Source organism: Xenopus tropicalis, chromosome 3 (assembly GCF_000004195.4).
Source record: "Xenopus tropicalis strain Nigerian chromosome 3, UCB_Xtro_10.0, whole genome shotgun sequence".
NCBI classification, from domain to species: domain Eukaryota; kingdom Metazoa; phylum Chordata; class Amphibia; order Anura; family Pipidae; genus Xenopus; species Xenopus tropicalis.
In genome coordinates, this window is record NC_030679.2 from 73,838,522 (window position 1) to 73,851,982 (window position 13,461).

Below are 13,461 nucleotides of genomic sequence, written 5' to 3' on the forward strand. Positions count from 1 at the left end.
TTCTCCCCACACTGCCAGCCAGTTAAACAGTTTGGCAAACACACTGTAGAGTATTTGTAACGATATGGGTCTTTAGATTACAAACTCCACTGTGGCAAAGATTAACGGAAATGACAGGGCCGCCATCAGAAATCACAGGGCCCCCCCACAACAAAATTTTCTGGGCCCAATAGGATTGTTTTGCATCCAATAAAGATTATTCATATGTTAGTGGGGATTAATTACAAGGTACTGTTTTATTACTACAGAGAAAAAGGAAATCAGTTTTAAAATTCTGAATTATTTGATTTAAATGGAGTCTATGGGAGACAGGCTTTCCGTAATTCGGAGCTTTTTGGATAACGGGTTTCCGGATAAGGGATCCCATACCTGTACAAGGTACAGCCTTATTATTAAGGAGTTAAAAACACATCAGTCAAAAATGTGGCCATATGCTATATTGTATCAATATTTATCTGTATTTCATATTCTGCAAAAGCTATCAATGTGGTTTTCTGTGTATCATGAAAATGTCTTATCATCCCAAAATATTTATTCTCCTCACATAAGAGAAGAATTTATAGTTTGTGAAAAATGGAAAATAAAAACAAAGTATTTCTGTACCTGTCTGTATGTACTCTGATTGGTGTCATCATTCCTGGAACTGTAGTACTGTTCGATAAAGGCAAAATATTCTTTTTGCTTCCTTTTTAATGTGCTTTCCCTTCTCTCCACATTTGCTGGAAGATAACCCTAAATATAAAATAAAGCACCATTTTCATTGTGATACATAAAGGAAAGTGAAACAGTAAACTACTGCTGAAAACTCTTAAAAAGAAAATCACTCAAAATTACATTAGGAATAAAAAGCAGAAAGCAATGTTGTTCTTGTACTATATCAACCCTTTCAAAATACTCTCAGTATGGGTATAAACACAGTGAATTTATGAAAGCAGAGTACTCTTGTAATCAGATTCTACACTTTAAAACCTCAAATGTCACTTTCACAGTTAAATGTTTATAAAAGTTTAAAAAGGAAATACAGATTGCCTGGCACAAATGTAGGTTTTGTTGAAGTGCATAATATAATATATCCTCTGCAACAGAAATATATAGTGTGAGTAAAGTAATAAACAACACATAGAATAAGCAAATATAGTGCATAGAGATACAGCTAAATGACAGTAATACTTTTCTACATAATTTTTAATTTGCCGCACATTTGCAAATTTTACAGAATTTATAAATCAACTACAGTCAGCCTCAAGAAAACTGAATCACTTTCTTAGCCTTTTGCTCTTCCTTTCTTACAGTACATGTGTCTACCTATGAAGAAGGATTGTGAGGTTTGTTTTTTTCCCCATAACATAACATTTTAAAATATATAAGTTGATATAGCATAACAGTTATCCATTTTGCATTTGCAGTGATTTTTGTCCTAGTCCAGTCCAGACCAGGCCCAGTCTTTTTAATTACTCCATTGACACAAAATGCTCATGTGGTGACATCATGAAGCTACACGGTATGAGCTACCCTAAGAACAAATACAGGTCTAAAAAAAGGATGTTGTGTCAATGTTACACAGTAGTGGTGAGGTGTGCTGGTCCAAAACCTGCAGGACAAGTGGGTTTGTGCTGACTTTTTACTTTCTTTTTTTTGAGGCCCAGAAACCTCCCCACTGTGCAGTTACTTCCATCTTGCCCAATTTGATTTATAAATTCACCCTGGCCAATGGTAGCATCAGAGCTGGGCAGACCAGGTGTGGCTATATAAGTAATTGCAGTGGGTTAGGGTCGGCAAATTATATGTTCAATATCTGAATAGCGTGCAATTCTTTAACTATTGTTATAGTAATTTATAGTGTATAGTTTTAAAAAAAAAAATGTTTAAAGAACACTTGGACAAAATTGGGACAATATATATTATTACCTTTGTTAGTTCTGCATATTCTGTTATTAATTTAAACGTGTAAATAAAAATATGACTAAAGATAGATAGATAGTAATAAAATAAATAACAATACAAGAAAGTGGATGGATGCACTAGCTTTCAATTACCCCACCCTCCACCCTTTTGGTGTAATTGAGGAGACTATTATACAGCATGTTTTTACCGTGTTGAACTTAATTAGACATTAAACAATGCTGAACAGATGTTTGCCTCATAAGAAGAATTCAACAATAAATAACACAAGACAGCGAGAGATACTAGATGACTTGATAAGTGAATTCATTATGTTTCCCTGTAACCTTTATTGTTCAGTCATTTTATTCATATGTTAAATTAATCATGAAGTAATTTCTATAAATTACCAAAGACAGTGGAAAAGTTATACTTAATATCAGTGTGTCCAAGTTATGTGATATAAGTTTCCAAAGTGTGCTTGGTTTATCTATAAATATAAAAATTGTTGTTCAAAAGAACAAATGAAAAACATCACTTGGCTGAATTTAAGCACATCTGAACTTCCACTGCATACTATCTATGCTATTAATGACAAAGCATTATTCATTCTAAGCAACAGATAAATATGGTAGAGTTTAATCACTAAACTTACATACTTTTATGATTAACATTAAAAATGTCCTGTCTCAATTTTAACTGAAAATCTTAATCAATATCCATGACACTTAAAGGACATGTAAAGCCTGCATTTGCCTACAATGTATATCAGTTGGGCAAGTCTCCCCCACCCAAATGGCATTTGTACTGCATATATACCCTTCGCTTGCTAGCACCAATAAAGTGGAAACTTTAATTTAAAAAATCCCCAGGCACATTTTTTTCTGTTCTATCTTCCACTTTCCCAACCTAACAATGCAAGTATCATAATAGATGTGTTTTATGTGATAGAATGGTATCTGCAGCGGTCAAATCAGATTTAATTGATGCTTCTGTTTTAAACATAATTATTTTCTGTATTATATCCTCCCACATCTGTATCAGAGTGATATCCTACAGCTTGTCTCTGCAAGCACAGTAGAGAGGAAGACGCAGTGGGTAAAATACAACTAGATGGACCATTAATATATAAAATAAAAATTCAATAATTAAACACAAAGAACAGAAGTAAAAGTTAGCAAAGATGGTTACATTAAACCACACAACAGACTCTCTACTGCAAACAAAGATGCAATGGATTTCTAATGATGTACATTTTCACATTATCTGCGGCAAAATACCAGTGGAAGGTGAGAACACACATACGCAACATGGCTACTCTCCTAAGTAGCCTGAAGTTTTCTGGAGAACTTCAGGTTACTTTGCAAAGCTGAAGCAATGCATATGTTTTTTCACTGACAATTAACATTATTCCAGTGGGAAAGAATTTCCAGAATATTCACCTGAGGTAGAGGAGATTTATCTTGGGTGACTAATCTTCTTGCCCTTAGGGTGAAGACACATCTAATAGTAGCAGCTACGTCAAAAAATAGAATGCCATAAAAAATACTGTGATTTGCCTCTGCTAAAACACACATAGAGACAATTATCAGTAAATGATTAGCATTGTATGTTTTAATAGCCGTGAAAAGTAGCTGCTACTAGTAGCTCCATGTGTTTTCAGCCTTATAGTAATAAGTAAAATCGGTGTTAGTGAATGAAAAATTCATGGTAATAGGGAAAATTTTGCGAAATGGCAATATTTTTACAAATGCATTGTAGTCAATGGGAAGGCATTGGTCATTTTTATTCAGTCAAAACAAACTGCATGGAGAAACTGTAATAATTATGTTAGTGTTTTTCTGCATTTTTCTCTGCATTTTTCTGGTGCGATTTTTTTTTCTTCAGAGAAATAAAACACATGCAAAAATTCAAATGATGACTTTGCTGTTTGTTCTGTTTTTTCCAGTGCAAGAACAAGGTATGTACTGCTCATTCCTGATATTTAATTCTGTGCTTAAGAAGAAAGATACATGTTTGAGCCAAAGTATTTTTCTTAACATACTATGGGGTTGATTCACTCAAGTGCGATAAAACAAGCGGTATTTATAGCATGCGTTAAAAATGTTATTGCTTCTTATTTTTTGTGACTTAACGCTTGATGCACTAAAAGGAAAGGTGTCGTAATTAAGACACGATGTTCTTTGCATTATTTAACTCGCATTGAGCGTTTCTCTTGCATTAATTCCCGCCGCGCGCGATATATTTCGTCCCTTGCTATATTAGCGCACAATTTTATGCACGTAACCATTACTTTTGGAAAACTACTGTTCTGAAAATTACCATTTCCCTGAAAACTGGAGGCTGCATCACTCTAGGGCCAACACATACTTGAAAAAATCCCACTGCAAAGTCCATGTTGTGTTGCCAAAAGCTCACGAACCACAATTTTCTTGAAGTACCGCCTGCCCCAAGTAAGTGTTAATATTTGCAAAGACTAATGCAATAATTAGCTCGTTTAATGCTTCATATGTATTTGTGAATCATGTGTTAGTATTATTTCTATGCAAGAATTAACGCAATGTGAGGTAAATAAGTGCGTTTTTGATGAATCGGGACTTAATTTTTGCATGCTTTTTAACACTAAAAAACATGTGATAAGCGTTATTGCACTTCAGTGAATCAGCCCCTATACGCTTTTTGGTCAACATCTATAAAGGCAACACTAGAGGTTACATTCCCTAGATGCAAGTGCAACATATTTAAAACTTAAAGGGATCTATTAATCATACAACATTTATTCAAATTTAATTTAACTAAGGATCAGAATAAAATGTGTATACACCGGTACAAGGTTTACTGTATCAGCAGATTAGAATCTTGATTCCAAGCCCTAACAACTTAGGTTAGGTGCTGTGCGCAGCAGTTGTTGCCCCAAAGTCTTCCAGTTTTGCTAGATATGTGGCTTGTTTGCCTACACCATGGGAAGTAGAGGGGTTTACAGCTTACTGAAGTGCTATGCATTTGTACTGCAGCTGCAAAAAGTATCAATTAATATTTGAAATTCTCAGACTAACAAACAGGTTAGACAATATAGATAAGAAAAAAGTTTCACTAGTACTATTTAGGAAAAGTTAACTTCAAAAGTAAAAATAAAATGAAATTTTCGCTTAACAAAGGTTTTACTTAAAGCTCAGGCACAAATTACATTACTAAAATTGTCCTTTTCTTGACATTTTGTAGCATTTTAAGAAAACCAGAATGTTAAAATAAGCGATCCATAACATACCCTGTAATGATACCTTACTAAACCTTAGCCATATCCTGATTTAATTTGAATAAGTGCTTGTCATTTTATGTGCCATCATTTAAATTACAACTCCTTTCATGCTTTCTGGACAAGCAAAGATCACTCTGAGTGCAAGAAAACCTTGTAGCTCATAAACTTAAGGACAAACTAAAACCCGCATAAGCATTTCATCATAAAATGTTAAATATCTCTACAGTGACACATGACTCCATTTAATAATGATCAGTAATCCATTACTTTGATTATATTCACTTTGAAATAGTGTTTTAAAGCCTTTCTATATTGTTATTAGCATTAGTGTTATTAATGATAATATTATTGCTATCTCTGAAACTGCTAAGAAGTAGTTACCTAGCAGCAGTAGTGGAACTAAATGATGAACTCCATACAAGAAATTATTTGCTATAAATTACAGCGAACATACGCTAAGATTTCAATCTGGAAAACTTAATAGGCCCAAAGTGAAGTGCTGCAATGATAACTATGCCATTGATGTATCCAGTAGAAACAGCATAAGACAGAAACATATTATTCCAGTGGTTATGGACTTATTAGGAAATGTGCTAAGTAAACACAATGCTAATTAAACACAACATATATTGACAGCTACAGCCCTTTATAAAATAATATATTATGAATCTGACTGATCAATCTGGTCAGGTGCTTGTTAAACAGAATTACTGCACAAGGATGTCTTGAAAAATAGACAGAGGTACTTTATATGTGCTGCCTTCTGTTTATTAGCCCCCCAGGGAGGGGTTTCATTGATAAGGGCCTTAAATATGAGTGTTAGTAATTTGAATTTTATTCTAGAGAACAATTGGAAGCCAGTGAAGAGATAATCATAGGGGAGCAGCTGATGTGGAAGGGTGAGATCTAGAATCTAGCACCAACATCTAGGACAGACTGAAGATGTAAAAAGTAATATGTTGGAATGCCTGCAAGTAGCGAGTTGCAGTAGTCAAGGCAAGAAATAAAAAGAGACTGAATTACAGTTTTAGTTCAATCTGAGCTGAGGTAAGGGCGTGTTCAGGCAATGTTGCAAAATTTGTCAAGTGTTTGGATATGAGGTGTAAAAGACAGATCGGTGTCTAAGATAATTCCTAAGCAGTGTGCCTGTGGGGTTGATTAAAGGTGATGTTATTGAATGTGAAACCTGTGACAGGGGATGATATTAAAGGTAGTATATTTAATTTTGTTTTAGAAAGATTCAGTTTCAGGTGGAACTGTGGACAAGAAAAATAATTTCTGTTAAAGTTGAGAGTGATTATTCTGCTGCCTGAGGTTACTGATGACACAGAAGATAGATGTCCATTGTGATAGTACCGTATATATACAATTCCAATTATATTTGATACGTATATTTGATCCTAATTATAAATAATCATAATTGATTGAAGTTAAACACGTGTGTTTTTAACTTCAATCAATCAATAATTACCTATAATTAGTACCTAAGTATTACCAGTATTAGCAATACTGATCAGGTATATCCATATCATGTGATCAGCGTTGCTAATACAGGTGAATACTGTTAATTATAACAGTAGAAGTAGCGGCTGCATCTCTCACCCCAGGCTTATACTCAAGTTAATAAGTTTTTCCAGTTTTCTTTGGTAAAATTAGGTACCTCGGCTTATATTCAGATCGGCTTATACTTGAGTATATATAGTATGTATGTGTGGCTGTAGAGCAGGGATCCCCAACCTTTTATACACGTGAGCCACATTTAAATGGAAAAAGTGTTGGGGAGCAACAAGCATGAAAAAGGTTCCTGGGGTGCCAATAAGTGTTATAATTGGCTACTTAATAGCCCCTATGTTGACTGGCAGCCTAGTGAAGACTCTGTTTGGCATTATACTTAGTTTGTATGCAACCAAAACTTGCCCAAAAGCCAGGAATTTAAAAATGAGCACCTGCTTTGAGGCCACTGGGAGCAACATTCAAGGGGTTGGAGAGCAACATGTTGCTCATGAGCCACTGGTCAGGGAACACTGCTGTAAAGAGATGGCTTTTAAGAACACTTGACAATGTTATCTGAGAGAAAAGTGATGGTCAGATAGGGAGAAATCATATAGAGGTTAAACCAGTGGAAGGAGTGGCAGAATATAACATCAGTAGCTTGACCATCACTGTCAGTTGGTTCACTGAGAGAGACTAAATTAAGTTACTGGTAGTAAGAGGAGTTTAGAGATACTAGAGTTGTCAGTGGGAATGTTGGAGACACCTATAATGGGAGCTATACAGCAGTTTTTCTAAAATCTCTGAAAGTTGCCTCAAAACATTATCCTCATTACTAAACTATGTGGCAGGTAGCAGGACGAAAATACAAGTATTTAAAATGTTGTTGTTTTAAATATAACTGTAATGTTCCTTTACATTTTTTCACCTTTGGAAAAAGGTTCTAAAGCTTGCAGCCAAAAATAGGGCTTATCAAATAAATGTCAATATTACTTAACTAATATCTTTTCTTTGGGTCCACTGTTGGATCCTGACAACTACCAACCCCACACCAACCCCACAAAAGAGAAAACGTACATATTACCAGGTTCTAGTTGCTAGGGTAAATTGGACCCTAGCAACCAGACAGCTGCAGAACAAAAAGCAAATTAATTTAAAAGTCACAAATAAAAAGGTCAATGGTAAATTTTTTTGTTTTCCTGAATCAAATTTTTAGTGCTAAAAATTATGTATTTTTTCATAATTTATCAAATGTAAAAACCACAAAAAATACTTGAATACAAATCTTTGTCATGTAAAGGCTGACGAGGTCATGTAGAAATCAATGGTAGCTGTCCTTATAAAATTTTAAAAATCTTTATTTAGTTTGAGGTTTAAGGGGTTTTCAGGATTTTTTTTTCATTTGTAATCACACGGAAATTCTTATGAAAAAAAGGATTTTGAGAGTTTTCACATTCTTATTCATTAGCTTTTTATACTTGTATTTTTTTAATAAAAATAGCTTGTGCTTGATCCTAACTATTCTGCATTAATCCCTACTGGTGGCAAACAATCCTTTTGTGGTTGTTCAATGTTTAAATGATTTTTTAGTAGACTTAGGGGCAGATTTATTAAGGTACGATCGGTCCGGATCCGACTTTTTCGTACCTTGCGTATTTTCGCTGATTTTTTCGCTAATTTGCGCAACTTTTTCTTACTGTGCGTCAAAATCGTACAAAACTTTCTGATTCATTCAAGCTTCGGTATTGTGACTTTCCTTGGGCCAGGTTGGAGTTGTAGAGTCCTATGGGAGGCTTCCCAAATCATGCACAGAAGGATCGAAGTCGGAATGGTTTTCCCGCTGTTTACGATCGTTCGATGCGAAAATTTTGTGACTTTCGAATCGCCAATACAATATTATCATGACTATTCTGATTTTTCATAAGCATTTTTGTGATATTTGCAATCATCAGAAATTATTGTATCCGATCCAAATTTTTCCCATTTTAGGATTCGAACTCGTACTTTGATGAATGTGCCCCTTAAAGACATTTTGTTTTGACCATAGAATGTAAAAATGGTCAGTGATTAAATATTACTGTATAACAACAGAATGGTTGTTCAGAGCCTAATAGTTCCGCCACCATGTTTAGAAATTATGGGTAAAATCTTTTCACAAAGTAAATGTATCCATATGGAGCAAAAAGTGTAAAAGATTATTTAGACAATACTTTGTTATTCTATTTCTCAAGGGTCAGGTTTTATGTATGTTACAACAGGTTACTTTCGTTGTGTATTGCTTTTGAATACAAGAACATTTTTAACAGTCCTGACATAAAATGCAGTTTAAAATGTATATTTTTTTCAAGATACATGGTCATTTTTGAGAATACAATTTTGTTGTGTTCATTTTACCTGTACTTACAACCCTAATTTTGCTGGCTCTTTAGAAAGCTTTTAAACATCTAATGATGCTTTGTTGATCAGACCTCTTTATCCTGACACATACTGCTGACTGCAAATAATAATAATATTCACCAGTGTACTTGCCTTAAAAATGTTTAAATAGTCACAAGAAGTAATGACATTTTCTATGTTTTGTTTCACTCATGTCCAGTCTTTTAAATGTTCAGAAATGTCTCCCTGTTTTTAATATTCAGATGCATGCAGGTGTTACTGAGGCCTTAAATGACTATGATAATCAAGGTGGCTAAAATGCAGTGATCATCTCTTTGGGATTTAATAAAGGGCCCAATAAGGACAATAAAATATAAATTTTCTGACAGAAAAATATCTTTTAAAAGTAGCATTTCTTAACAGCTACTCTATTCAGTTATACATTTCACTAAATTGTAAGCATATTAGCTCTCATTAGCAAAAAAAAGTTGTATTTTATCATAAGAAATTAGACTCAATGCAATATAAACACTTTGTTTTCTCACTTAAATTTATGCTAAAAATGTAAAACTGTCTAATGCCTTTTCTAAGAGAGAGACAGGGGGTGGAAATAGCACCACTAAACACTTGTGAGAAGAGCTCAGAATGTTAAACAGAGGTTAAGTGCCAGGAGATCCAGTGATAACATCTCTTTAACATTCTCCAGAGTGTGCGGTCTATGCGAATCAGTCCAGAGCTCTACAGCTGTTAAGAACTGGCAGATAAAACAGACGCTATTTAAAAACATAAATATTAAAAAGATCAAAATTGACAACTAATACATTTCTCTAAACATCTCTGACACTTCCTCTTGCATATCTACTTCTGATAAAATAATTCATCTTAAAAAAAATTTAAAACTACTGTACATGAATGCTGAATAACAGAAAGGCCAATTTTCTTCCTGATACAGAAATCAGAGACCTTTAGTGCCCAAACTATTATGATTGTAGACAGAGATTAACTTACTGTGAGAAGCTTCCACGTTATGGATCTGACAGATTTCGGAACACCAGACCAACTCAACTTCCGCAATTCATCTGTATGTTAACAAATAGATAGGTTCCTCATTAGAAAGACAAGTCAATTAAGGAATTTAGGTACCATAGACCAAGGGTTATATAGTACACTATAAGAACTGAGAAGAAATATTTTTTTTCCTTATAGATAATACAAATATGGCTGCCTCTATAAAAAAAAAAAAAAATAAATAACAAAAAGCCAGTAGTTTCAACAATTACCATTTACATACATTTAATCAGAACAGTGAACCCCTGCTTCAACTAACACCTACCTGAAAAGTTCAGTGGAACCAGTGGAGCTGTTTTAAAAAATGTTTTTTTTTTAAAACAGCGAGTCTTTTTCGGCGATTTCCCGAAATCGCCCCGCCGCGTCTGCCATCCCGCTGGCGACTTACATGTTCGCCGGTGGGATGGCAGGGGAAGCCAACTCAGGGAGATTAGTCGCCTGCGAACAGGGAGTTTTGCCGCGGGCGACTAATCTCCCCGTGTGCCAGAGCCCTTAGACAATTTAGCTAAATGATTTAATCTTACCATTAAAACTGCAGACAAAGGAGGGCGAACTATAGTAATGGATACCTCAGATTATATAGCTTAGGTTCACAGTCAACTTGATGACCCCTTGTTATATGCCAAATTGGAGGTGACCCCACTCATAGGGTAAAACAGAAACTATGACAGGATTTTTATTATAATGACAGCTACAAGAATGTTAGAGGAATAAAGATATTGCACAAAAGGAAATACTCCATAGAACCAACTATTAGCACTCAACTGTGTTTTTGTGTCCCTATTGTGTCCTATTAAGCAGGATGTGCAACAACCGAGTAGAACACTTTGCAAAGTCTAAAAACAACCACACTGATTAAGGATCTTTTTTAGCTATCAGATTAGATACTGGAGCTTTATGTCCGTTTGTGACATAAAGCTCCAAATAGATATTTTAACAGTTGGCACAACATTTTGTTTATCTTTCTAGCAGAGCTACAGTTGGTGGGGTTTATAAAAAAAAAAGTGCCACTTGGGAAGTCTCACTAACTTGATGCTAGGTTTTTATAATTTGTAAAACTGCCAACTGGCTTAAAAAGGCAAGAGGCAACAGTAAACTGAATATGTAAAGACAAAAGCTACAAAACCTTAACAAAGTTTGTAAGCTCTGTTCAAGACCTAAAAGGGAGGTAATGTTTATTAAAGTGAAAAACAAAATGCATAATATAAAAAGAACAACTAAGTGCCTTGGTTAAAATTCCCTCATTAATTTTTCTTGTACTGATGCATTCTGTAGGTAACAGTCGCTATTTTATTCTGCCCTACTAGCATGTAGGTTTTAAGCAGTATTCCTTCATATATAGCATACTGTTCTCACAGATGAAGGAAAGGTTGAAACCAAAAGCAGAAAAAAGGAAAACTACTGTCCTGTACCTGTACTATGATTTGCAAAGCTTATTTGTTAGCCAACCAGCGGTCATATGGTATCACCACACACGTTTCTATAACTCGAGCATCTATATCATCACCACTTAGAAAAGAAAGATGAGCATGTTATTTACTGTATAGCAAATTAATAGCTGTAGGAAGGCTATTACTAGAAATGTCACCTCAGGTGACATTCGCCATAGCATTCCTAACACTTGAACCCTACCAAAAAAGCTAACTTGTAGTGGCCAGAGACAGATATGCCAACACCTGTTAACTTATCACACAGTTTCACATTGTTCCAGCAAACATTTGTGTTTCTATCTATCTAACCTTAAACATTGTCATTTTTAAGGTTAGAGTAATTCCTGCCATGTTTCCATGGAGCAATTTAATGATTATTACGCAACTACATGCTACAGCTATTTGAATTTGATTTAACGGTTTAGACATCAACTCTTGATGTTTTTCTCTTACTTTACTTACTAATTTCAGTAAAAGCATGGCAGAGTCTGACGAATCGCATTACCGCTATGCAAAGAAAACAATTGCTTTTTATTATATTAAAGGACATGTAAACCCCACAGACAAAAATGTAAGCAGTGAACGGGCCTCTTTAAAATATTTCAACACCTGCCCCACCGGTTGTTGAAAGTTTAATAGCAAAAGGCTGCAGTATCCCCTTAATCACTTTGGGGTATATTTATCATGCTTGTGTAAAAAGTAGAGTGAAACATTACCGGTGATGTTGCCCAGGGCAACCAAGCAGCAATTAGATTTCAAAAGTTAAAAAACCAAAGCAAAGCATCTGATTACCCCTTATTGAATGCAGAACAATCCTATTGGGTTTAATTAATGTTTTATTGATTTTTTAGTAGAAGGTATGGAGATCCAAATTACAAGACCCCTTATCCGGAATACCCTTGGTCCCGTGCATTCTGGATAACGGGTCCTATACCTGTATTAATAATTGTTACAGCTTTAAAAGTTAAATGTAATTGCTATTGAAAGCCACACTGTCTTAAAGAAACAGTAACACCAAAAAATGAAAGTGTATAAAAGTAATTACAATATAATGTACTGTTGCCCTGCACTGGTACAACTGGTGTGTTTGCCTCAGAAAGACTACTATAGGTTTATATAAGTAAGCTGCTGTGTAGCCATGGGGGCAGCCATTCAAAGGAGAAAAGGCACAGGTTACTTAGCAGATAACAGATAAACCCCCATTATATGGGGCTTATCTACTAGTTATCTGCTATGTAACCTGTGCCTTTTCTCCTTTTTTCCCAGCTTGAATGGCTGCCTCCATGGCTACACAGCAGCTTATTTATAAAGTAGCTTTTCTGTAGCAAAAACACCAGTTTTTTGCAGAGCAACAGCACATTATATTTTAATTACTTTAAAACACTTTAATTTTTTGATATCTAGTATAAATAAATTTAAAGCAACTGGACTTTTTAGTAATCATTTAAGACGTTTCACTACTCATCCGAGCAGCTTCTTCAGTTGGAAATTTATTTTCAACTTCAGTTGCTTTAAATTTATTTATACTAGATATACCATGACCTGGATGAATGTTACTGTTCCTTTAACACCTTAACAGTGTTGCAAAAGCCAGCCTTCTCCAGCAAGACAGGTCTGTCAGTCTGTGTTAGGACAGACACTGCTTTTAATAGCAATAATGTATACAAATAACTTTGTAATGAATATTTATTGCAAAGTTGATGAGACTTGTGTTTTATTTCGTTGGGCAAAAAAATATTTTCTGGGTTCATTATCAAAAGATAAGTAAATTGTTGTTGTTTTTTTTTTAAATTTAGATCTGGGGGTTGCAGTCTGAAATATATTACTGCAGCATTAGTATGGCTATATATTTCATGCAGTATGATAAAAAAAAAGATAAAGAAGACAAGCAGTATGATAGCAACTACAAGAAGAAAAATAAGATAGTAATGAGCAATATGAGCAAAATACAAATAT

The 13,461-nt window shown here is 34.6% G+C and overlaps 1 protein-coding gene across 3 annotated transcripts in view; it reads right to left on the reverse strand.

Moving 5' to 3' along the window:
* tbc1d22a (TBC1 domain family member 22A) overlaps nucleotides 1-13,461 on the reverse strand; it is a 316,264-nt gene that overhangs the window by 221,179 nt on the left and 81,624 nt on the right. For all 3 annotated transcript variants that reach the window (XM_018092307.2, XM_018092305.2, XM_018092308.2), the window contains exons 5-6: nucleotides 10,016-10,086; nucleotides 604-732 (exon numbers count right to left, since the gene is read on the reverse strand). In XM_018092307.2, the coding sequence (XP_017947796.1) occupies nucleotides 604-732; nucleotides 10,016-10,086 (200 nt within the window). The remainder of the gene's footprint in view (nucleotides 1-603; nucleotides 733-10,015; nucleotides 10,087-13,461) is intronic.